Genomic DNA, 22,720 nt, shown 5'->3' with positions numbered 1-22,720 from the left:
TATGTGTATATATATATATATATATATACACACATGATGTACGTTACAGGATAAACATTCATTAAAGGAACATTTAACAACCTGGAAACCCAAAGTTGTTCTTATGGAGGGTTTATAACTGAGTATTAAGTATTTAGTGAATTTATTTTTTTATAATTTCATTCATGTAGGAAACAGGTTGCATTTACATATGTTACACTTTACACAGTTTATCTTCACTTTTCAGTTTTGTCTGTGGCTCCCACACAGTAAGAACTACGGGAAATAAACAGATCAGTAAATATATATATTAATAACAACAATAACAATATTACTTTTAACAATAACATAATGAAATCATTCAGTGACACATTTTAAAGAGGAACTAGCTCATTTTTATTAAAGGCTTTTTATTTTTATTTTTATGCCACACTTTACTTCTTCATTATGACTTTTACCACCGACCTTAACGGATGAAGAAGCTCTGACATCTTCATCAAGTGTTAGTATCACAGTGTAGAAATACTCCATCATACATCCAGTACTCACTCAGTATGCAAATGACATAATGATTATTGTATTATTAAATAATGATTGATGTATTAATGTCTGCAGCTGGCGAAGGTGGAATCATTACTTTAGATACTGCTGAGGATCAATAACGTCTGTAATAACCTCTGATATTGATCTGAAGTAACTTATGTCACCAAATAAATGACGTGCAGCAGAAGGTACCAAGAGTCTCGACCGTCCGTCTGTCCTACGAGGATCAATAAAGTTTCATCTGATCTGAAGACGAGTGAGAGATGAAGATCACTGATGTGTTTTAATAGTTTCTTTATGCACACAAACAAGTTCAGTGTTTGGATCTGAGAAACCGGTCTGTACGACACGTCCTCCATCACAGTTTCTCAACCAGCTTCTGGAACAAAGACACCAGTCTCTGCCTGGTCTCCAGCTGGTCTGGATCCACATCTGCAGCCATCCAGCTCTGGTAGAACCTGGTCTGCAGCACCACCTCCTTCTCAGCCTGATCCCCATCCACAGCCGCCGCCGCCCCCTCCTCCTCCTCCGTCCTCAGCTGAGCTCGGTCTCTCTCCACATCCTCTCTGGCTCTCTCCACAAGCGCCCGATCTCTCTCCACAAGTACCCGATCTCTCTCCAGAAACGCCCGGTCTCTGTCTAGAAAGGCCCGGTCTCTGTCTAGAGCAGCTCTGTCTCTCTCCATAGTCGTCCTGTCTCTCTCTATACTCGCTCTGTCTCTCTCGAGAGCGGCCGCGTCTCTGTTCAGCAGCTCTCGGTCCCTTTCCAAAGCGATCAGCTCTCTGTCGAACTCGGCTTGCTCTCTCTCCAGAGCCCGTCTCTCTCTCTGCAGCTCCGCCAGCTTCCCGTCCACCTCGGCCGCCTCCCTGACGATGTTCCTGCCGGCGACGGAGGAGGAGGTGGAGGCTGCGGCGGCGGCGGTGCAGTCGGGCAGTAAGGTGGCGTACAGCACGGCAGCATGAGGTCGACTCCTCAGCTCAGAGGTTCTTCTTCTCACTGCTTCGACCCCGCTCGGCTCCAGGACGTCCCCAATGTCAGGCCCCGTTTCAACAACTCTCGGTCCTGCGTTGGGGAGAGCGAGCGGAGGTAGAGCCGCGGGACGGTCCTCGTCCTCGTCCCGCAGGGAGGGCTGGACGATGCCGGCGGTGCCGACCAGGCGGCCGTTCATCGCCTCGTCCATCAGGGAGAACCAGCGCCACGAGCTGGGTCTAGTCAAGTTCTCCATCCCCTCTGGAGGGGTCTTCAGCACCTGCACAGGAGAGGACGTCACAGTTTAAATCATGAGGTTGTAGATTAATGTGTCTCTCCATCAGTTCTTCAGTAACTCGTACGTTGATCACGTGGGTGAACGCTGATGCGCTGGACTGACCTTGTACTTCTCCTTCAGGTTGTCCCATTTCTTCTTCAGCTGGCGAGCCGACAACATCCCCTGCAGCCCCATCTCCTTCCTTATCGCCCTGCAGGAGCAGAGAAGTGATGATCAGAGGCCTCATATGTATCTAACCATCTAACAGAGGAGAGTCTGATGGTTTATGGACAAATATGAAAACTGAACATATAAAGGGCCGAGAACAGAACCCTGAGGAACCCCACAACTAATTACCGCCTGTCAGTGGAGCTCTGTGTCTGTGGATGTTCACTTCTTCTGCCCTCTAGTGGAAAATTAATTAAACTGCAAATACTCACTACAGAGCATCAAACGCGGATTAATCTGCTGCTGGAAATAGTCCCCCGACAAATATGAAAGAGTCAATTATCAGACGTGTTTATTCTCCTGCTGTCAGTTCAAATAAGAACAATTTTCATTAAACAGAATCATCTGGTGACAAGGACAGCTCAACATATAAATCTGAGACTTCCGGTTTGCCGAATGGCGAAGAAGTAGGCAGCAAGTCAGCAGAGCTCTGTTTATTCAGCCGTCTAAAACCTGGAAAGGCTGCTTCTAGAACTGAGTTCTGACGGCGTCCGTTGTATCCAGTTCAACACGGGCAAAACAATCACAACCAAAAATGAGAAAGACGGCAGGCGAGATGGCAAGGACGTCACTTCTCCTAGCCTGGGTTTGTTGCTGGCTAGCTAAGATGACCAACACTGGAACACTTGTTATTAGTCTCATACAATATATTCAGAAAATAAGGACATATAACGAGGGTCAATGTTATGAACATTTTATCATGAACGTTGTTTACATATCACTGTTCATCTGTTATTCAATGATATCTAACTCTACTCCTCCCACATGCTAAGCTATCTGTCCCAACTGCTAACCATACGTTATCAATATCTGCTGAACACATAACTGTCTTGTGTTGAATATTATACATAACTATGGGAAAATCCCTGGTTTGGTTTAACGTTGGCATGTTCTTAATACAACCTGCTTCTAAACATCAGTGACACCAACTAACGTTACTCTTAAGTTTTTATCACAAGCGTTCTGAGCCATGGTAACGTTAATTTGATCGTGGAGCTATGATATGTAATCTAATGATATTGCTAATGCTAAGCTATCATTAGCAGGGGTCTCCGGCGGTTTTAATGTGGGCGAGTTAACGTTGTATCACTGTCGGTGCAGTGAAGAGGGGGCTTTACTGATTACACCATCAGTCTCACATCTGTCACTATGGAAACAGTTACACACGTACACACTTTGAACATGTATATTGTACAATAAACCTTTTTTAAACAGATAAATGGTGAAACTAGAGAATATTTGTGCTGACGATGGTATTTTAAAAAAAATCTGATATGGTGAAATTTTTAGAGGAATTCCTACTGACAGGATCTTCTGCGTTCAGATTCTCCTGTGAGTGAAACATGATTAGAGCGACTGTCTGAACGTAGTTTAAAGGTTCAGACAGGAAACAAACTGACCTCCAGCCTCTCAGAGCAGAGTTCCTCCGACCAGTGAAGATGGCTGCGTTGGTGGCACGAAGCTGAATCATCAGTCTGATGTCTCTGTCTGTCACTATGGAAACAGTTACACCATCAGTCTCACATCTGTCACCATGGAAACAGTTACACCATCAGTCTCACATCTGTCACCATGGAAACAGTTACATCATCAGTCTCACATCTGTCACCATGGAAACAGTTACACCATCAGTCTCACATCTGTCACCATGGAAACAGTTACACCATCAGTCTCACATCTGTCACTATGGAAACAGTTACACCATCAGTCTCACATCTGTCACCATGGAAACAGTTACACCATCAGTCTCACATCTGTCACTATGGAAACAGTTACACCATCAATCTCACATCTGTCACTATAGAAACAGTTACACCATCAGTCTCACATCTGTCACTATAGAAACAGTTACACCATCAGTCTCACATCTGTCACTATAGAAACAGTTACACCATCAGTCTCACATCTGTCACTATGGAAACAGTTACACCATCAGTCTCACATCTGTCACTATAGAAACAGTTACACCATCAGTCTCACATCTGTCACTATGGAAACAGTTGCACCATCAGTCTCACATCTGTCACCATGGCAACAGTTACATCATCAATCTCCCATCTGTCACCATGGCAACAGTTACATCATCAATCTCACATCTGTCACCATGGAAACAGTTTCACCATCAGTCTGACATCTGTCACCATGGAAACAATTAAATCAGCAGTCTCACCTCTGTCACTATGGAAACAGTTACATCATCGGTCTGACATCTGTCACTATGGTAACAGTTACATCATCAGTCTCACATCTGTCACTATGGTAACAGTTACATCATCAGTCTCATATCTGTTACCATGGAAACACTTGAACCTGTGTGTCACTGTTTTAAGGTCTTGAAAAGACATTTTCTGCTGTAGTTTCTTGCTGTCATGTCTCTGACATCAACATTCAGCTTCAGTTATTATACTTGGGAAACGGTGATGTCACATACTTTCATGCACCAATCAGGATTTAGCAATATTTCAATCAAATATGATGACTGACAGATGTGGGTTGAAACACTCACACAGTCCTTATGATCTCAGTTCATTAACAAATAATAATTAAGAAAGTTTAAACTTCACTTTTATTGTAATAAATGTCAATATCAAATGTTACAGAAACATAATGAGGTTGTCCCTCTTTAGATTCATCTGGTATTTACTGAGTTATTACTCATTTCCGTCAAATTAATCTGTAACTATAGCAACGCCTTCATCTGTCACTGCGCAAACAGCTTCACCTGTAACATCGTCATCAACATAAACACCTAATTAAACTGTGTGAGCCCTGCTCATGCAGACACTTCAAAGCTTATCGATCTGTGAGACAGAAGCAGCTTCATCTGTGATCTCCGCCAGAAACAGAAACATTATTGATCTCTACCATTTTATTAAATGTATCGATCCGCTCTGACGCGCGTTGTTTTTACGCTCTGAATCTATTTTTTTCTTTCTTCTTTGGCACATTTAGAGGAGCTTAATCTGCACAAACAGCTGTTTAAATCACACCAGTCTGCGCAGTACATGTTTTCAGCTCATTCATGGTGTCTGCATTGATTGATCAGCTCTCAGTCTGCCTGACCGCTTGCTGCGGTGGGCGGGAAAAAAAAAACAATGAATCAATGACTACGGACACTGTGACACTGTGGAGCCGACAGGCAAACTGTTTATGTTGAGTGAATGTCTGCTGTCAGTCAGCTGGTGAAGCAGTTTGTCCTCTCAGCTCTCTGAACGCAGGTCGCTACTGCGCATGTGTCGCTTTCTGTGAGGATTCCCGCTTAATCTCAGTCTGACGTCACGTCTCATTAAAAGATAACATCATTAACATGTGAAGTTTTATTTAAATCACGTTACTTCTGTACGCGTTCGCCATTTTCCCGCTGTCAGGTCCAAACATCCGCCCGAGAGCGGAAGAGACGTTCTTCTTCTACTACTACTACTACTACCTCTTCTTCTTCTTCTTCTGCTGCTGCTGCTGCTGCTTCTTCTTCTTCTTCTTCAGTTGAGACCCGCCGACAGCGCTCTGCTGCCACCTACAGGCCGTTTATATTTATAATATACTGCATATTTATATTATATATGTATATGTGTTATTTATTCTAAAGTCTCACTGAACACGGAAATGCGCAGAATGAATAAATAAATAAATAAATAAATAAATAAGAGTAAACGGTCCGTTATGGAAGCCCAAAAGTGACTTAAATAAATAAATAAATGTGGATAAAAATAAATGTAAATAAATAAATTTTTAAAATTGAAATGAGTAAATGTATAAATAAATCATGAAATACAGAAAAAAAAGATATTATTATCTATTCATGTACTGCACGTTTATTCATTTAAATGTCTTTATTTATAATTAAACAAAGAAAATGAAAGTTTGGTACCATAAAACTTGCATTTATATTTATTATATTTTGCCGACTACATCATTATATTTATAAGAAAAAAAAATATTTTTAGATGTGAATATATGGGAAATTATATTATTATATATAATTTAATATTTACATTGTTAAAATGATTTTTCCTAATACTTTAATTTATTCTAACTTGTGTACTCAATGTTTATTTTCTTTTTTGTGTTTATGTGCTTTTTATCTGTTTCACTGCTGCACAACCAATCGGACCAATAAAGTGATTGATTGACTGATAATAAGGAAGTTGCCATTTAACAGACCTTAAACTCAAAATGTCAATAACCTCTGGAGGCTGTCGTTGCCATATCAGGAGGTCATTTTAACAGACTTTAGATGCATTTAATAGGTCTTTGTCAATAATTAACATGTAAAAAAAAAAGGGCACAAAAATCATCAGATATTCTAATTACTTGAGCCTCCATGAATCACCTCATAAATATGATACTAAGTCTTAGTTTCTCCTTTTTTCTATTTAAAATTAAACCTTAATTTTCTGATAGTTTTATATATTTCAGTTTTTCAGGAAGCGTCTGTAGAGAAGCTGCTCAGCTAATGAGACCTTTAAGAGATAATAAATAATGAGAGACACATCTTTTAATGCATCTGTGATGCTGCAGCAGGAAGCAGCTCGTCAAGTTCAACATGTGAACACGCAGAGAGGAAGAACCCGGAAGTGACTGAAAGCTGCCTTCAAAGTTAAAGCTCAGTAGAAACCAGACAGTAAAACAGGTTAATATTGTCTGAAACAGTCTGTAAATATATTCTCCTTTTTATGTGGGTTGAATTCAAGCTGAGAAAACTATAGATTTATAATTATCAAATATTTTAATAATATGAATCGTTTGAGTCATTTTACAAGTAAAAATGTGAAACATTGCAGCTTTTTTGGAAGTTTGGACACAGTTTTGACATCATCATCATCATCATCATCATCAGTCCTTCATGTAGAGTTATACATATTGACTTCAGTGTTTCTGTTCGTGATGAAGTTAAAAATGTCTGCTGACCTCTGTATTTATCAGTCTTATTGTGAAGGGGCAGACAGGAAGCAGTGCGCTGTGCTTTCTGCAGCTTGACTCTGACCTGAGCTGCGGGTGAAGATGATGAAGGCTTCGTTGTGTTTGTCGTCGATTTAAAATCATCTGAACAAGAGAAACATTCAGCTGCTGCTTCAGGTAACATCTCTGCATGTTTACATCCCGCTGTGTGCAGTAAACACAGTAAATACAAACAAAATGTGACGTTACGGTGACGCTGTGAATAAAAACAACCTGCAGCTGATTGAATGTCGCTGTTTCTGCGGGATGTCTGTGATTGTTATATAATATTAATATCAAACATTTTAAACTCCAATGGCGTCAGTATACTTTAATATTTATACATATCCAAATAAAAAATATATAACATTATTTAATCAGGTGATGTCATTGAGATCAGAGCTGCAACTAATGATTATTTTCATTATCAATTAATCTGATTAATCATTTTCTTTATTAATCGTTTGGTCATCAATCAACAGTCCAAACCTCATCAATAATAACCTTATTATATTATTACCTTATTATACATATTAATAATATTAACAATGCAATTTTCTGTTGATCAACTAATTGATGAATGATCAATAAGTAATCGATCACAGGCGTCACTAAACATTTAACTCTTACATGTTTGTTATATTCTGACCTTCATCTTTACTCTCATCACCAAACGACTGAACCACAATCAATCAGTCATCAATAAACAGGTGATCAATCCTTTAATGAAGCTTAATAGTGGCTCTAAAAGAATAAAGTATAAACAATGAATAACAGTTTGATCTATAAAGTTCTGTCTAATCTCCTCCTGCTTTATTAGCAAATCAAAACATATAAATTAATTAAACATAATTAATGAGAAACAGCATTTTGAGGACGGAAATGATGATGTGATATTTTCTTGTGAGTCAACACAGAACAAACATTTGCTTGTTTAAGTCATGAGGAAAATAATTTATCATCATTATTAATCAGTTTTATTCTTAAAATAATTAAAATAAATAAACAAACAAAATATATTGAACATAAACGGCTGCGTTTCTAGACAAACAAAGAACAAAGCTGCATCAGAAAGTGTGTGTTTGTGTGTGTGTGTTCTTGTATTGCTGATGTTGTGGGGACATGTATCTGTTTGACACATATGGGGACTCGCTGCCCAACTTCATCTTGTTGAGTCTCCAGGAACAGAATGTAAGTCAATGTGACGTCCTCAGAAGTGATGGAAACAGGCCTGTGTGTGTGCAGGTGTGCAGGTGTGCAGCATGTTGGCCAGGAAGGGTCTCCTGCCGGACGGCTTCCTGCTGACCCGCCTGGCGGAGGACCAGAACCAGCCGAACCGCAGCCGATCCAGATCCCAGAGAGCCCGCTTCATCACCAAGAGCGGATCCTGCAACGTGGCTCACAAGAACATCAGGGAGCAGGTAGAAACTGGAGCCCCTCAGTCTCCAAATGATCTTTGTGATTCCTGTGTGTTCTGTAACACTGGCACAGAAACTATGGTACATTTATTTTATGAATCCTTTTATGTTAAATTCTTCTGGATTGATGTTGAATATGTATTTGATGCGTTATGTGGGATTTAATTTGCAGAAAAGAGACGTTCTTTTCTATGAAAAAAAGGATACGGACAGAAGTCATGTTTTTGTTTTAAATCTTCTCATTTTACATGGAAAGTTGAATAAAGAATGAGGGGAAAAAAAGATAAATGCTGTGTTTCCTGTGACCACTTCACAATACAAGCCCGTTTACATTGTTTAATGTGAAGTAGCAGCTGTAGGAGGTGTTGTGTTAGCATTAGCAGTGAGCTAACACTGCTGTGGTACAGCCGCAGGATGTGTTGTGTTAGCATTAGCAGTGACCTAACACTGCTGTGGTACAGCCGCAGGATGTGTAGTGTTAGCATTAGCAGTGAGCTAACACTGCTGTGGTCCAGCCGCAGGATGTGTTGTGTTAGCATTAGCGGTGAGCTAACACTGCTGTGGTCCAGCCGCAGGATGTGTTGTGTTAGCATTAGCAGTGAGCTAACACTGCTGTGGTCCAGCCGCAGGATGTGTTGTGTTAGCATTAGCAGTGAGCTAACACTGCTGTGGTCCAGCCGCAGGATGTGTTGTGTTAGCATTAGCAGTGAGCTAACACTGCTGTGGTCCAGCCGCAGGATGTGTTGTGTTAGCATTAGCAGTGAGCTAACACCGCTGTGGTACAGCCGCAGGATGTGTTGTGTTAGCATTAGCAGTGAGCTAACACCGCTGTGGTACAGCCGCAGGATGTGTAGTGTTAGCATTAGCGGTGAGCTAACACCGCTGTGGTACAGCCGCAGGATGTGTAGTGTTAGCATTAGCGGTGAGCTAACACCGCTGTGGTCCAGCCGCAGGATGTGTTGTGTTAGCATTAGCGGTGAGCTAACACCGCTGTGGTCCAGCCGCAGGATGTGTTGTGTTAGCATTAGCGGTGAGCTAACACCGCTGTGGTCCAGCCGCAGGATGTGTTGTGTTAGCATTAGCGGTGAGCTAACACCGCTGTGGTACAGCCGCAGGATGTGTAGTGTTAGCATTAGCGGTGAGCTAACACCGCTGTGGTACAGCCGCAGGATGTGTAGTGTTAGCATTAGCGGTGAGCTAACACCGCTGTGGTCCAGCCGCAGGATGTGTTGTGTTAGCATTAGCGGTGAGCTAACACCGCTGTGGTACAGCCGCAGGATGTGTTGTGTTAGCATTAGCGGTGAGCTAACACTGCTGTGGTCCAGCCGCAGGATGTGTTGTGTTAGCATTAGCAGTGAGCTAACACTGCTGTGGTCCAGCCGCAGGATGTGTTGTGTTAGCATTAGCAGTGAGCTAACACCGCTGTGGTACAGCCGCAGGATGTGTAGTGTTAGCATTAGCAGTGAGCTAACACCGCTGTGGTACAGCCGCAGGATGTGTTGTGTTAGCATTAGCAATGAGCTAACACCGCTGTGGTCCAGCCGCAGGATGTGTTGTGTTAGCATTAGCAGTGAGCTAACACCGCTGTGGTACAGCCGCAGGATGTGTAGTGTTAGCATTAGCAGTGAGCTAACACCGCTGTGGTACAGCCGCAGGATGTGTTGTGTTAGCATTAGCAGTGAGCTAACACCGCTGTGGTACAGCCGCAGGATGTGTTGTGTTAGCATTAGCAGTGAGCTAACACTGCTGTGGTCCAGCCGCAGGATGTGTTGTGTTAGCATTAGCAGTGAGCTAACACTGCTGTGGTACAGCCGCAGGATGTGTTGTGTTAGCATTAGCAGTGAGCTAACACCGCTGTGGTACAGCCGCAGGATGTGTAGTGTTAGCATTAGCAGTGAGCTAACACCGCTGTGGTCCAGCCGCAGGATGTGTTGTGTTAGCATTAGCAGTGAGCTAACACCGCTGTGGTCCAGCCGCAGGATGTGTTGTGTTAGCATTAGCAGTGAGCTAACACCGCTGTGGTACAGCCGCAGGATGTGTTGTGTTAGCATTAGCAGTGAGCTAACACCGCTGTGGTACAGCCGCAGGATGTGTAGTGTTAGCATTAGCAGTGAGCTAACACCGCTGTGGTCCAGCCGCAGGATGTGTTGTGTTAGCATTAGCAGTGAGCTAACACCGCTGTGGTCCAGCCGCAGGATGTGTTGTGTTAGCATTAGCAGTGAGCTAACACCGCTGTGGTCCAGCCGCAGGATGTGTTGTGTTAGCATTAGCAGTGAGCTAACACCGCTGTGCTACAGCTGCAGGAGAGAGAAGAGTAAACAGTGAAGCTGATATCAGATCAAATAACAATCAGTAACAAAGCATTACACGCTGCATCGTTTCCTGTCAGTCCCTCCTGTGTGTGTGTGTGTGTGTGTGTGTGTGTGTGTGTGTGTGCGTGTGTGTGTGTGTGCATGTGTATGTATTATATTATATATACAGTATATTATAATATATATACACTGTTCAGGTTTATTTATGGGCAGCAGCTTCATTCTTCTTCGTGTGTTTCAGGGTCGCTTCCTGCAGGATGTCTTCACCACCATGGTGGACCTGAAGTGGCAGCACTCCCTCCTCATCTTCACCTCGGCCTTCCTCTGCTCCTGGATGCTGTTCGCTATGATCTGGTGGCTCCTGGCCTTCGCTCACGGAGACCTGGAATCTCGGAACCCCGATGAAGAGCCGGGCCCCGTCCCCTGCGTCACCGCCATCCACTCCTTCACCTCCGCCTTCCTCTTCTCCATCGAGGTCCAGGTGAGAGCCGCTGTCAGTCTGACCTCACCCGGCTGACGCAGGTGCAGCTGTTGGTCGTGTGTTAACTCTCGTCCTCTTCAGGTGACCATCGGTTTTGGCGGCCGGATGGTGACGGAGGAGTGTCCTCTGGCCATCACCGTGTTGATCATCCAGAACATTCTGGGCCTGATCATCAACGCCGTGATGCTCGGCTGCGTCTTCATGAAGACGGCGCAGGCCAACCGGCGAGCAGAGACGCTCATCTTCTCCAGAAACGCCGTCATCGCGCCTCGAAACGGCCGGCCAACCTTCATGTTCAGGGTGGGAGACCTGAGGAAGAGTATGATCATCTCTGCTACCGTCCAGCTGCAGGTGACGTCCGGCTCATGTCTCATTTATTCAACTCTACTCAAACTCTGGAGACGCTGATATTTTCTACATCTGTCTGACGTCAGTTTATCGCTTTAGTAAATACTGTCAGTTAAAGTCTGGGTCCTGACTGGTTCCACCGCCGGCTTCACATTGTCGGGAACACATGTCTTGATTTATGATATTATTTATACATGTGATCTGACACCAGTGGTGGAAAGAAAACAGACTCGCTCAGGCTGAACAAGATGAAGCAAACACCAGTGATTTAAAGATTATCTCAACCTGCACAAGACTTTCTGTCTTTATTTCTTTCCTACTTTCCTTCTTTTCAATGTTCTGAGACCAGAAAATAAACTGAAAATAAACTACAAGTACTTTTACTTTTACTTTGGATGCTTGACTGCATTAACTGAGGTGCTGACAAGATGATTAAATAAATTGCTCATCAACAGAAAACTAACCAGCAACCATTTTCATAACTTTCTAACTAATTTATAAAAATAAAAAGTGTAGTTTTTCTGTATCTGACATCATTCAAAGCTGAATTTCAGTTCAGTTTCAGCTGTTTAGATAACATTAGCTAATAACTATTAGTCATTCAGCTACAAACTCTTTTCATTTCCTTTATTTAATGCAGTAAAAGTCATCAAACCTTTCCTCTCTGACACTCGTCGTCATTTAACTTCTAAACTCTCAACGCTGTCAGAACTTAAAACTAACTTTGATCAGAAAGTCTCCAAAGCAGAACGACAGAAATAGAAATGTCTTCCGGTCTCGTTCTTTAAGACCATCATTCTCCTTTATTACTTCTTCCAAGTCCAACTTCCAAATCTTGTCCTCAGTCAGTGGTTTCATCCTCCGTCCCTCCAGCATCAAACGCTGACGTTTAACCGTTGTCTTCACTCCATGTAACGTAACAGTTTCCCCTCAATTATTAACGTAATGATAAAATAATTTTAATTGTTGTCTGTTACAGTTACTTATCTGATTATTTAGTTTGAATTAATTTCTCTGTAAAGCATTTTGTTGTACTCTCAGCAGCGAGGCTGAAACCGCGTCCGGTCTCCGTGTCTGCAGGTGATCCGGCGGACGGTGACGGTGGAGGGCGAGGTGATCCCGGTGTGTCAGCTGGACATCCAGGTGGAAAACCCTCTGAGGAGTAACGGCATCTTCCTGGTTTCTCCTCTGATCGTCAGCCACACCATGGAGAGGGGGAGTCCTCTGTACGAGCTGTCCGCCCATTCGCTGGCCTCCGAGGACCTGGAGATCATCGTCATCCTGGAAGGTCAGAACCACACGTGCTCCTGGATCTGCATCATATAACTCATACTGGTTCAGTCATGGAAATACTGATGTTAAAGATGTAAAGTCCCCACTCCGAAGTTTAATATGAGTCTAAAGCTGTCTGAGATAAATCCAGTGTTGGTTTCATTGGAGCAAAGATTCCAAATAAGGAATGTAAAGTCTTGGAAACAGGTTGAACAGTGAAGTCCAGTAACGACAACAAACCCACATGCAACTACTCCTCTGCCGCAGCTTGAGGAGGAAACAAAAAGAAGGAATCTGGTTCTAAACCAGTCAACAAGTCATCTTCCAGTTCCACCAGCAGCCGCGTTGTGAAAAATGAAACACAAGATGTTCAGTTTACTGTCATGTACGACAAGAAAAAGCATCAAATCATCACAATTTCAGGAGCTGAAACAAGCTGAACAGTGTTTTATCAAAAAGATAAATCAATTATCCAGATAGTTGATTGACTAATTGATTAATGGACTAATCATTGCAGCTCTAAATGTGCATCGCCACTAAACTGGCAGCTAACTGGCTAATAGAAATGATATGTGTTCAGTGCTGGTGGGATATATTCTGTGTCGGTCTCAGGTTCAGTCTTGTACAGGTCTGGTTCTGCAGCACCAGGCGGGTTTAGTCGGGTCTGAAAGGTGCGGGGACGGCCGGGTTCAGGTCTCGGTTTTGTGCAGGACTCTAATTTGTGACGTCACAGTCGATGTCCAGCTGTTTCTCTTCTTGTCTTCAACCCTCGATCTGCTCCTGAGCCTTTAAACTTCCTCTGAGTTCACTGTATGACAATATGCTTCCTGGATTCAGAGTTCTGACTCGTTGCTCTCTGTTCTTCAGGCGTGGTGGAAACGACGGGGATCAGCATGCAGGCTCGGACCTCCTACACTCCCGAGGAGATCCTGTGGGGGCGGCGCTTCGTCTCCATCATCACAGAGGAGGACGGCCGCTACTGCGTCGACTACTCAAAGTTTGGCAACACGGTTCCGGTCCGGATGCCGTCTCTCAGCGCCAAGGAGCTGGACCAGACCCGCGGCGTCCAGGAGGGCGGGTCCGACGCCCACCTGCAGGGCTGGGGGTTGGTCCGAGCCGGCAGAGGAGGCTTCCGTAGAGGAGGACGGACCTGCGACGGCGCCACTTCTCAGCCCTGGTACGCCCAATCAGAGAAGCCGGACAAAGAGGCAGAGCAGAAAGGGCAGAAGAAGAACGTGCAGCTGGAAGTGATTGGACGACAGATCGAGGACGACGGACTCGGAGACATGAGTGACTGAATACCTGGAAATATTTCAGTATCAACGTCCCCTGATGTTACGTTCCTTTGTCTGGTCACATCATACACAATATCACAGCAACATAAACTCAGTGTTTATATAAATTATTATATTGTATATACGTCACATAAACCCAGTGTATATATAGATTATTATATTGTATATATATCACATTCTTATATAGCGCCAAATCACAACAACAGTCATCTCAGGGCACTTTCCATATAGAGCAGGTCTAGACCTGATGTTCCTCCATGAGCAGCAGCGGGAAGAAACCTCAAGCAGAACCGGACTCTAGGTGGCGCCGTCTGCCTGGACCGGTTGGGTTGAGAGATAGAAAGAAGGAGGGAGGGAGAAAGACTCAGAGAAGCACAATAACAACAACAACAACAACAACAATAAATAGCAGCAGCAACAGCCGGAAAAGACCCCAAGGCCAGATACCGAAGATTCCTGCAAGACGAGAAAGCACAAAAAAGTCAAGTTAGTGACATGCATTGATGTTACATGAATGCATACAGATGGAGAGGAGGAGGAGGAGAGAGGAGCTCAGTGCATCATGGGAAGTCCCCCAGCAGTCTAGGCCTATAGCAGCATCACTAAGGGCTGATCCAAGGCGAGCCTGGTCGGCCCTAACTATAAGCTTTATCAAAAAGGAAAGTTTTAAGCCTACTCTTAATGGTTCCACAGGAGAGGAGCCTGATAGCTGAAGGCTCTGCCTCCCATTCTACTTTTAAAGACTGTAGGAACCACCAGTAAGCTGCATACTGGGAGCGCAGTGTTCTAGGGGGATAATACGGTATGGTGTCTGACCATTAAGGGCTTTGTAAGTTAGGAGAAGGATTTTAAATTCTATTCACACATGAATTAGACAAGAACCCTGTGTTTATATAGATTATCATATTGTACGTAACTCATAAGCCTGGTGTTATATAATATGTTATACCTGTTTTTCAGATACCTGGTGGGTGGGGCAGAGGAACACCCGGGCCTCCGTCCGTGTGGTTATGTTGCAGCTTTAGTTCCTCACAACACTCACACTGTCTCCACTCTCATGCACACAATCCTGATTCCACTGATCTCCACACTCTACATGTGCTTTTGTATTTTTGTTATGTATTTAATTAATCGCAGTTTATTTAATAAATTAGTTTGTTTGACTTTTGAAAACGGTGTGTTTCCCACTTTGTCATGGACTCACGAGCCAGGTTGTGACAGTTATATACAACACATAAAGGCTGGTGGTACATTATATGTTATATACGTCACATAAAGGCTGGTGGTATGTTATATGTTATATACGTCACATAAAGGCTGGTGGTACATTATATGTTATATACGTCACATAAAGGCTGGTGGTACATTATATGTTATATACGTCACATAAAGGCTGGTGGTATATTATATGTTATATACGTCACATAAAGGCTGGTGGTATATTATATGTTATATACGTCACATAAAGGCTGGTGGTACATTATATGTTATATACGTCACATAAAGGCTGGTGGTATGTTATATGTTATATACGTCACATAAAGGCTGGTGGTACATTATATGTTATATACGTCACATAAAGGCTGGTGGTACATTATATGTTATATACGTCACATAAAGGCTGGTGGTACATTATATGTTATATACGTCACATAAAGGCTGGTGGTACATTATATGTTATATACGTCACATAAAGGCTGGTGGTATATTATATGTTATATACGTCACATAAAGGCTGGTGGTACATTATATGTTATATACGTCACATAAAGGCTGGTGGTACATTATATGTTATATACGTCATAAAGGCTGGTGGTATATTATATGTTATATACGTCACATAAAGGCTGGTGGTATATTATATGTTATATACGTCACATAAAGGCTGGTGGTACATTATATGTTATATACGTCACATAAAGGCTGGTGGTATATTATATGTTATATACGTCACATAAAGGCTGGTGGTACATTATATGTTATATACGTCACATAAAGGCTGGTGGTATATTATATGTTATATACGTCACATAAAATAATTTCTCATATGACACCATCATCAAGCCCACTGGACATAATACCTACCAAATTGTTATTAGAGGTTCTAGACGCTGTAGCCCCTTGTCTGTTCTTTATTTTCTGGATGTGTTCCTGATTATTTTAAGACCACTAGTGTCCAGCCACTTCTCAAAAAACCTGGTTCTGATCCCTCTGACACTCTGACAGCACAGAGACTAGACCCTGGTAAGAGCGGTCAGTGATATGTTGATGCAGGTGAATGCTCGATAGTGGTTCATACCTTTCTAACAGAAAAGTCTTTATCTCCTCTCAAGCATCGTCTATGTTCGAGGTGCCGCAGGGCTCCATTCTAGGACCAACTGTATTTTATCTTTATTTACCGCCTTTGGGCCACATTATCAAACTGCATGATAGTTCATGTCATTTCTACGCAGATGATACTCCGCTGTATTTATCCTGCAAACCGTCTGACTCTTTCTTCAGCTTAATTCCTCCAAAATGGAAATCCTTATTATAGGTCCTGAGCACACTGATGACCAAGTTCTGCCTCCTCTTGGCTCTCTAGCTCAGCATGTTATTGTAGATCATAACCTCACTCTGGAGTCTCATGTTAGAAATATCTCTAGAATGAGGTCTTAGATCCAGAACACCGCTCGCTGTTGAGCGAGTCTTAAAAAGACAGAGGAGATAGAATTGAGTAATTTTTACAGTACAGGAAGCCCCACTGTCACCATAATAAGATCATTTTTATTGTTTTCCACTGTAGCAGCACTTTAAAACCACAGTAAACTCTGTTTAAGCAGCTACTTTGTCAGAAATACAACAGAAGAGCAGCTGATGTTTCTGTTTACACACCAGACAAACAAACTCACACTGTGAGGAGTTTTTCCTTCATCACCTCCTTCATCTCTCTCCATAAACTCTGAGTCTTTGTGGCCTCGATGAGCGCAGAGCTAAGAGAGAAGTTCAAACTCCGGCTACTTTCACACCTGCACACACCTGACAGAGCGAGGTTGTCTCATTGTTTTGGAAAGTTGCATAAACTTAAATTTTATGAGAATCTAAATGATTATAGCTTTTACTTTGCTTTGAGAGCATGTTTCATGAGTCAGTGTGATGTTGGGGCTGGGAGCGATCAATCAAAAGTATAAACCAATCAGAAATCAATGAGGGAGACAAAACTGATACAAAGACACAACAAAAACATGTTTAATTTTTTCTTATATTTATTGTTAAACTTGTACAGTATGAAATTCATAATTAGCAAAAAAGGTAAAAAAAGTGTCGTTGTTTATTTAACGTGACCTGAGAAGCTACAACGAACAGCGACGACACTCAGTTTAATTCATGTTAACTTAACAAAAACATCAGTAATGATCCTGAAACATGAGATCAGATCCAACACCACCAGACGCTCAGCAGCGACCCCATCAGAGCCAGGACGGGCGTCGCCGTGGAGACGGCGTTGCTGGAGTTGCACAGGTTGCTGCTGCAGCAGCGATACGTGAAGCCGGAGATGGCGGGAAACATCTGAGTGAGGCGAGAGTTATCGCAGTCGGTGTAGCGGATACACTGACGGATGGTTTTACCACCTGCAGACACACATATGCACCAACTATTACTGCAAAACACTACAGGTAAACTGCAATCAATATTTATCTTCAGGAAGTTAAAGTACATCAAGTAACAGCAATAAAACTGTTTTATATTAAGTATGTTCTCATTATGAATATGAGACAGACGTTGTGCTTTCAGAAGAAAAAATAAGGAATCAATATATATATATATATATATATATATGGCATATAATTTATTATTCACCATAAATACTTTGAATGAGTAACTGGTTGCTATCATCGGGTTAGGGTTAGGTTTCCTACTGGCATAGATATGATTGGCATAGATGTTTTTTCACTATGATCTATGTTCGAATGATGAAATGACAACGTGTCTGTATTGATTACACCTGATATAGTTTTACTGTAAATACCAACTTTGGCTCGACTGCAGGTTTATACTGTTATATCTGCCTGTAGGGGACAATATTAACTTTATCTCATTCACAGCAGTTAACAGCCATTATTTTCACATCTTGATTAAAGTACAGGTTATATTATGTGTTTTAATCTTTCAGGCCACCGGTGCTCGTTATCGATCTGTTTCCTACCTGGTCGAGTTTTGATTGAGCAAATGACAGTTACATATCAGTTCTGTGCTTCTTTTCATAGGAAAACTATGTAAATACATACTGCGTGTACTATAACTGCACAAAGCCTCTCTGTGGTTCTTTAGTGAACTATGAGTGTTCAGTGTTCACCAGGACTCTTTACAAAGAAAACATCATCTGATTAACTTTAGATGATATAATAAGATGAGAAACACACATAGTGACCAGTGGCGGCTGGTAAAATTTAAAGGTATGGAATGACTAAGAGACAGTAAGAATAAACATTTTTTTATTTCATAGTTATTTCATAATATAGAATTAATTAATGTTAATTATCTATTGTAGTTATTATTATATTAGTTATCTCTGGATAAACGTATAAACACACAGCTGAGTGATAACTGACCTCTTTCACTCAGAGAAATACACGAGTCCTCGTACGTGCACTCCTGGACGTTCTCACAGCGTCCGGTGTAATCTGAACACTTGTAGCAGCGAAGTCCAGAGCCTGAAGAAGAAGAAGAAGAAGAAGAAGAAGAAGAAGAAGGAGAAGAAGAAGGAGAAGGAGAAGAAGAAGAAGAAGGAGAAGAAGAAGAAGAAGGAGAAGAAGATGATGATGATGTGTCAGTTTGCTTTGTTTCTCTGGTGGTAAAGTTACTGTCTCATTAGTGATTGTGTTTGAAGTTACTCTCGTTAGTTTACTGTGATTATGAGTCATGACGTCTCATGTTTATCCTTTTCTTCTACTGTCAGACAAACCGATTCAAACTCTTCTTTATTAATGAACAGGAAGTCACGTATGAAGACAGATGTTCACCTGAATAATCTACAGGTCATGTGACAATAATAAAGCCTCTTATTGCTGCATTATTTCATACTGTACTCTCAAACAAATGAACAGTTTTAAGTATCAAATACTGAAATATGGCTGAATTAAAGGCATCACATGATGAACGTAGACGTCACAGTTCTGTCAGCTGGTTTTAATCTGACGGTTAAAAACAGCTGAACTCCGTCGTCAGACTGAAATATCTCAACAATTATCAGATGGATTCCTGTGAAACGTCCTTCAGACACTCATTGTGTTTCGTGCTAATTAGCGTATGTTAGCGTGCTAACGTGCTAAACTAAGATGGTGAAAATGGTATACATTACACCTGCTTAGCATCGTCATTTTAGCATTTAGCTTAACGCTGCTAGCATGGCTGCAGGTAGACGTACATCACAGCAGAACAACGACGGTCTCGCATGTTGTTGGTCGCAGTAATATTCTGCTCTGTGTTGCTGTACTAAACACTACCAGCTGCATCTCTAATCAATATCTTTTTTATCTCGATATGACGTCAGCAGCGGTCAGCAGTGAGGTCAGCGCTGCTGGGGTCAAAGGTCAACACATTTGAACTTTCGTTGCACTGCAGACGCACACATTAATGATGAAACGCTCACAAAAGCTTATTTTCACAATAATATGAATACATCATCAGTCTGAAATCACTCCATATTCACTATACAGTCACTGTAGTGAGTAAATGATCTATTTATTGATCTCTCTAGTGTACAAAACTCATCCTATAAACCTTCAATTAAATGCTCAAAATGTGATTTAATTAAGTAATATTTAGTATCATCTGTAAACAGATACCATATATGATCCTTAATTTGACAATTAAAGACACTCACTCACCTGTTCTGCTCATTAGGAAAAGCTATTTAAACTGAGGAACGAGAGGATTTGAGATAAAGGTAGTTTTACTGACACCCGTCTGCTCGTTTAATAACTCTACTGAGTATAAATTAATCCTGGTCCACTCACCCAAATGAAGCATCCCAAAGCAAACCAGCAGGAACAGCCGTCGGCAGCGCGTCATGTCGTCTCCTGGAGGATGAAGAGTGAAGGTGACGGCAGGCAGGCAGGAGGGTCGTCAGGTCGGGTCAGAGCAGCGCGGCGTCCGGCTCTCCGTTTGTGTGTCCGGTCGCTGGGACGCGAGTCAGACGGCAGTCGACTGACAGCGAGTCTTTGTCCAGCTGGTCACAGAGACTCGCTGTCTGGCCAAACTCATCCTCCTCCTCCTCCTCCTCCTCCTCCTCCTCCTCCTCCTCCTCGTCTTCTCCAACAATCACCCGGACTCTCTGAGGGCTGTATTATAGCTGCACTATACTGTTTATGTGTGCTGCTTTCTATCTATTTAAAGGTCAACAGCGACGGGCCTTATACTCACATTATAGTGATGTGTTTTTCCATCGTGTCTGTAACTGTATAGAACAACTAAACACAAGAACAACTGAAGCAAATGTAAAGGTTAAGATCATGGTGATTGCCATCAGGCCTCTTGCGTCAGTGCATGCCTCCGAGGCGCCTGGAAATGCCAAACCAACGCCAGTCTCTCCCACAGAGGAGACGGCGGTCTCGGGTTAAAAACTCACAACTACAACTTTTACTTGTTTTGGTGTCAAATTGAAGTTTCTGTGCTCTGCTGAAGGTTGAGAAAACAGACTTTCATTATATTCTGCCACAGTGACCGCTGAGCTGGACATTTACAATTCTAGATAACAGCTTTAATCTTCTATCAACTGACAGATTAGTGACTTTACTCCAACGTTTGTATCGTCAGACGGTTCAACCTGCATGAACTGATGTTTAGTTTTCATCAGCTTGAAGTTGATGGTAAACTGGTAACTGGGCTGCACTACTCAAAGCACTTTTACACTACAGGCCACATTCACACACACACACTGACAGCAGGCTGCCGTGCAAGGTGCTTGTTCACACATTCACAGCAGTTTGAGGTTCAGTATTTTGCCCGAGGACACTTCAACAGGTTCCGATTAGTGGACGACCTGCTCGACCTCCTGATATGTTGAACATGTTAGCAAACAGTTGTTTATTTCCACATCCAGCAGTTACGGAGCAACATGATCCTCCCATTGATAATGTCAATAATCACATGTGGGGTTCCTCAGGGTTCTAGTCTTGGTCCTTCATAGTTTCAATCTGGTTAAAGCTGCCTGAACTTGTTTTCAGCAGAATAGTCTGTAAAAACTACTTCTGTCATATTATCAGCTTATAAAGTACTTGTGGCTAACATGTTAGCAAACAGTTGCTTATTTCCACATCCAGCAGTTACGGAGCAACATTATCATTCATGTGGAGTCGTGTTTCTCTTTTAGCTCTGTTTTTGGTCTCCACCAGCTCCTGAGGGAAATATCTGGCTCTTTAGCTGCTAAATGCTCCACTATGTTCACCAGCTAGTCTACAGCTAACTGTTAGCAGGTAGTGTTCAGCAGCTTTTTACAGCTTTTACTCTGAAAACGACGCTATGAGACGCTGAGAGTGAACCAGAACAGTAAAGTTACAGCAGAACAGATAAACAATGAGCTGAAACTCACTACAAAGCTCCGTAAAGCCGAGAGGAGCTGCAGAGTCACTGATGATTCACTGTAGGTTCATCACCAACACGTTACACACTGACACATCAGACATTATTATAGAAACATATGAGGAATAAAAGAAGCGTCTCTGGAACAGTCGCTGCTTTTCTATCCACTTGTTTTTATGCTAATTTTAAATTTGCATAAAAAACGTTGACTGAAGTTTGAAAGGATGATGGAAACCAGCCGGGACGATACGGCTTCATTATTTATCATTGTATCACATTTTTTAGTGCTTTACATGAATATATCAATAATTCCTGATGACATAATCTAATTGATCCAACCAGGAAACTGATGGATGGATTAATTGATTGAAAATGATTAATTCATTTAAGTTTTTGCTAAAATCATCACATTATGAGTAGTGTAAAAGAAAACCGAATAACAGGTTATCATTTGATGTATTTCCTCAATATATCATACATGTTTCAGACAGTGTTTAAGTTCAGTTTAGTGTTAGTGTGTGTGCTGTGTCTATTCTAAACTTAGTTCTTTGCTGTGTAAGATGAGGCAGTTGTGTGTCTAACAGTTAAGTTTATTCTGTTATACCTTTACCTGAGCCAGTGATAAGATAACCTGTAGTTATGTAGATGTTTATGTGTAAAACTGATAAGCTTTAGAGGATAGTGTGGTTTGTCCTTGATTTAATATAGTAGTAATGTTATTTTGTGATGCTACTTGGTGCTTATGTACTGTCATATATGGTCGTGAAGAAAGACTGTTCCTAGGTTAGCTGAACTTTTGACTTATGTTTCTATCTGAGGGTTGCTGACCTGTAAGGTTAGTAAACAGATGTCTTAAATTCTGTACGAGCAGTATTTAAGGGACTGGTTAACCTTTCAGACAAAGAAAAGATATCTAGGTGGTATCTTTGTCTCCAGAACTATGATGCATTATACTTCTGATTGTATTATTTGATCACATTATTTCATAACCTGACAATGCTCTCTTTGTGTGTTTATTGAGTGATCAGCAATTTCCCATTACAGTAGATAGCTGCTGTGTTTACTTGTTGAACAGAAACGGCTTTTTAAGACCTTCT

At 41.9% G+C, this 22,720-nt stretch overlaps 3 protein-coding genes across 6 annotated transcripts; 1 reads left to right on the top strand and 2 right to left on the bottom strand.

The window, feature by feature from the left end:
* Positions 1–369: 369 nt before the first annotated feature.
* Positions 370–5,414, bottom strand: LOC121897405. Of its 2 annotated transcripts, none has more exons than XM_042411853.1 (4): positions 5,332–5,414; positions 3,397–3,490; positions 1,892–1,979; positions 370–1,771 (listed from the first exon to the last, which is right to left on the bottom strand). In XM_042411853.1, exons 1-4 carry the CDS (start codon positions 5,372–5,374, stop codon positions 881–883), a joined length of 1,116 nt encoding a protein of 371 aa, XP_042267787.1. In that variant the 5' UTR covers positions 5,375–5,414; the 3' UTR covers positions 370–880. The 2 variants fall into 2 exon arrangements, with proteins under 2 accessions (XP_042267787.1, XP_042267788.1); XM_042411854.1 differs by lacking the exon at positions 5,332–5,414 and adding an exon at positions 4,167–5,325.
* Positions 5,415–6,564: 1,150 nt separating this feature from the next.
* On the top strand, positions 6,565–14,208 carry kcnj11l (potassium inwardly rectifying channel subfamily J member 11, like). 3 transcript variants are annotated; one of them, XM_042410630.1, is made up of 7 exons: positions 6,565–6,626; positions 6,920–7,072; positions 8,180–8,355; positions 10,906–11,145; positions 11,227–11,496; positions 12,574–12,781; positions 13,633–14,208. In XM_042410630.1, the coding sequence occupies exons 3-7, from the start codon at positions 8,197–8,199 to the stop codon at positions 14,061–14,063; spliced, it is 1,308 nt and encodes a 435-aa protein (XP_042266564.1). In that variant the 5' UTR covers positions 6,565–6,626; positions 6,920–7,072; positions 8,180–8,196; the 3' UTR covers positions 14,064–14,208. The 3 variants fall into 3 exon arrangements, with proteins under 3 accessions (XP_042266564.1, XP_042266563.1, XP_042266562.1); XM_042410629.1 differs by lacking the exon at positions 6,565–6,626 and having other exon boundaries at positions 6,779–7,072; XM_042410628.1 differs by lacking the exons at positions 6,565–6,626; positions 6,920–7,072 and having other exon boundaries at positions 7,975–8,355.
* Positions 14,209–17,304: 3,096 nt separating this feature from the next.
* LOC121897782 (CD59 glycoprotein-like) lies at positions 17,305–20,292 on the bottom strand. The gene is made up of 3 exons (XM_042412503.1): positions 20,060–20,292; positions 18,653–18,754; positions 17,305–17,671 (listed from the first exon to the last, which is right to left on the bottom strand). Exons 1-3 carry the CDS (start codon positions 20,112–20,114, stop codon positions 17,472–17,474), a joined length of 357 nt encoding a protein of 118 aa, XP_042268437.1. The 5' UTR covers positions 20,115–20,292; the 3' UTR covers positions 17,305–17,471.
* Between the last annotated feature and the right edge of the window lie 2,428 nt (positions 20,293–22,720).

Source organism: Thunnus maccoyii, chromosome 5 (assembly GCF_910596095.1).
Source record: "Thunnus maccoyii chromosome 5, fThuMac1.1, whole genome shotgun sequence".
Classification (NCBI taxonomy): Eukaryota; Metazoa; Chordata; class Actinopteri; order Scombriformes; family Scombridae; genus Thunnus; species Thunnus maccoyii.
This window is presented reverse-complemented; position numbering and strand designations above follow the sequence as displayed.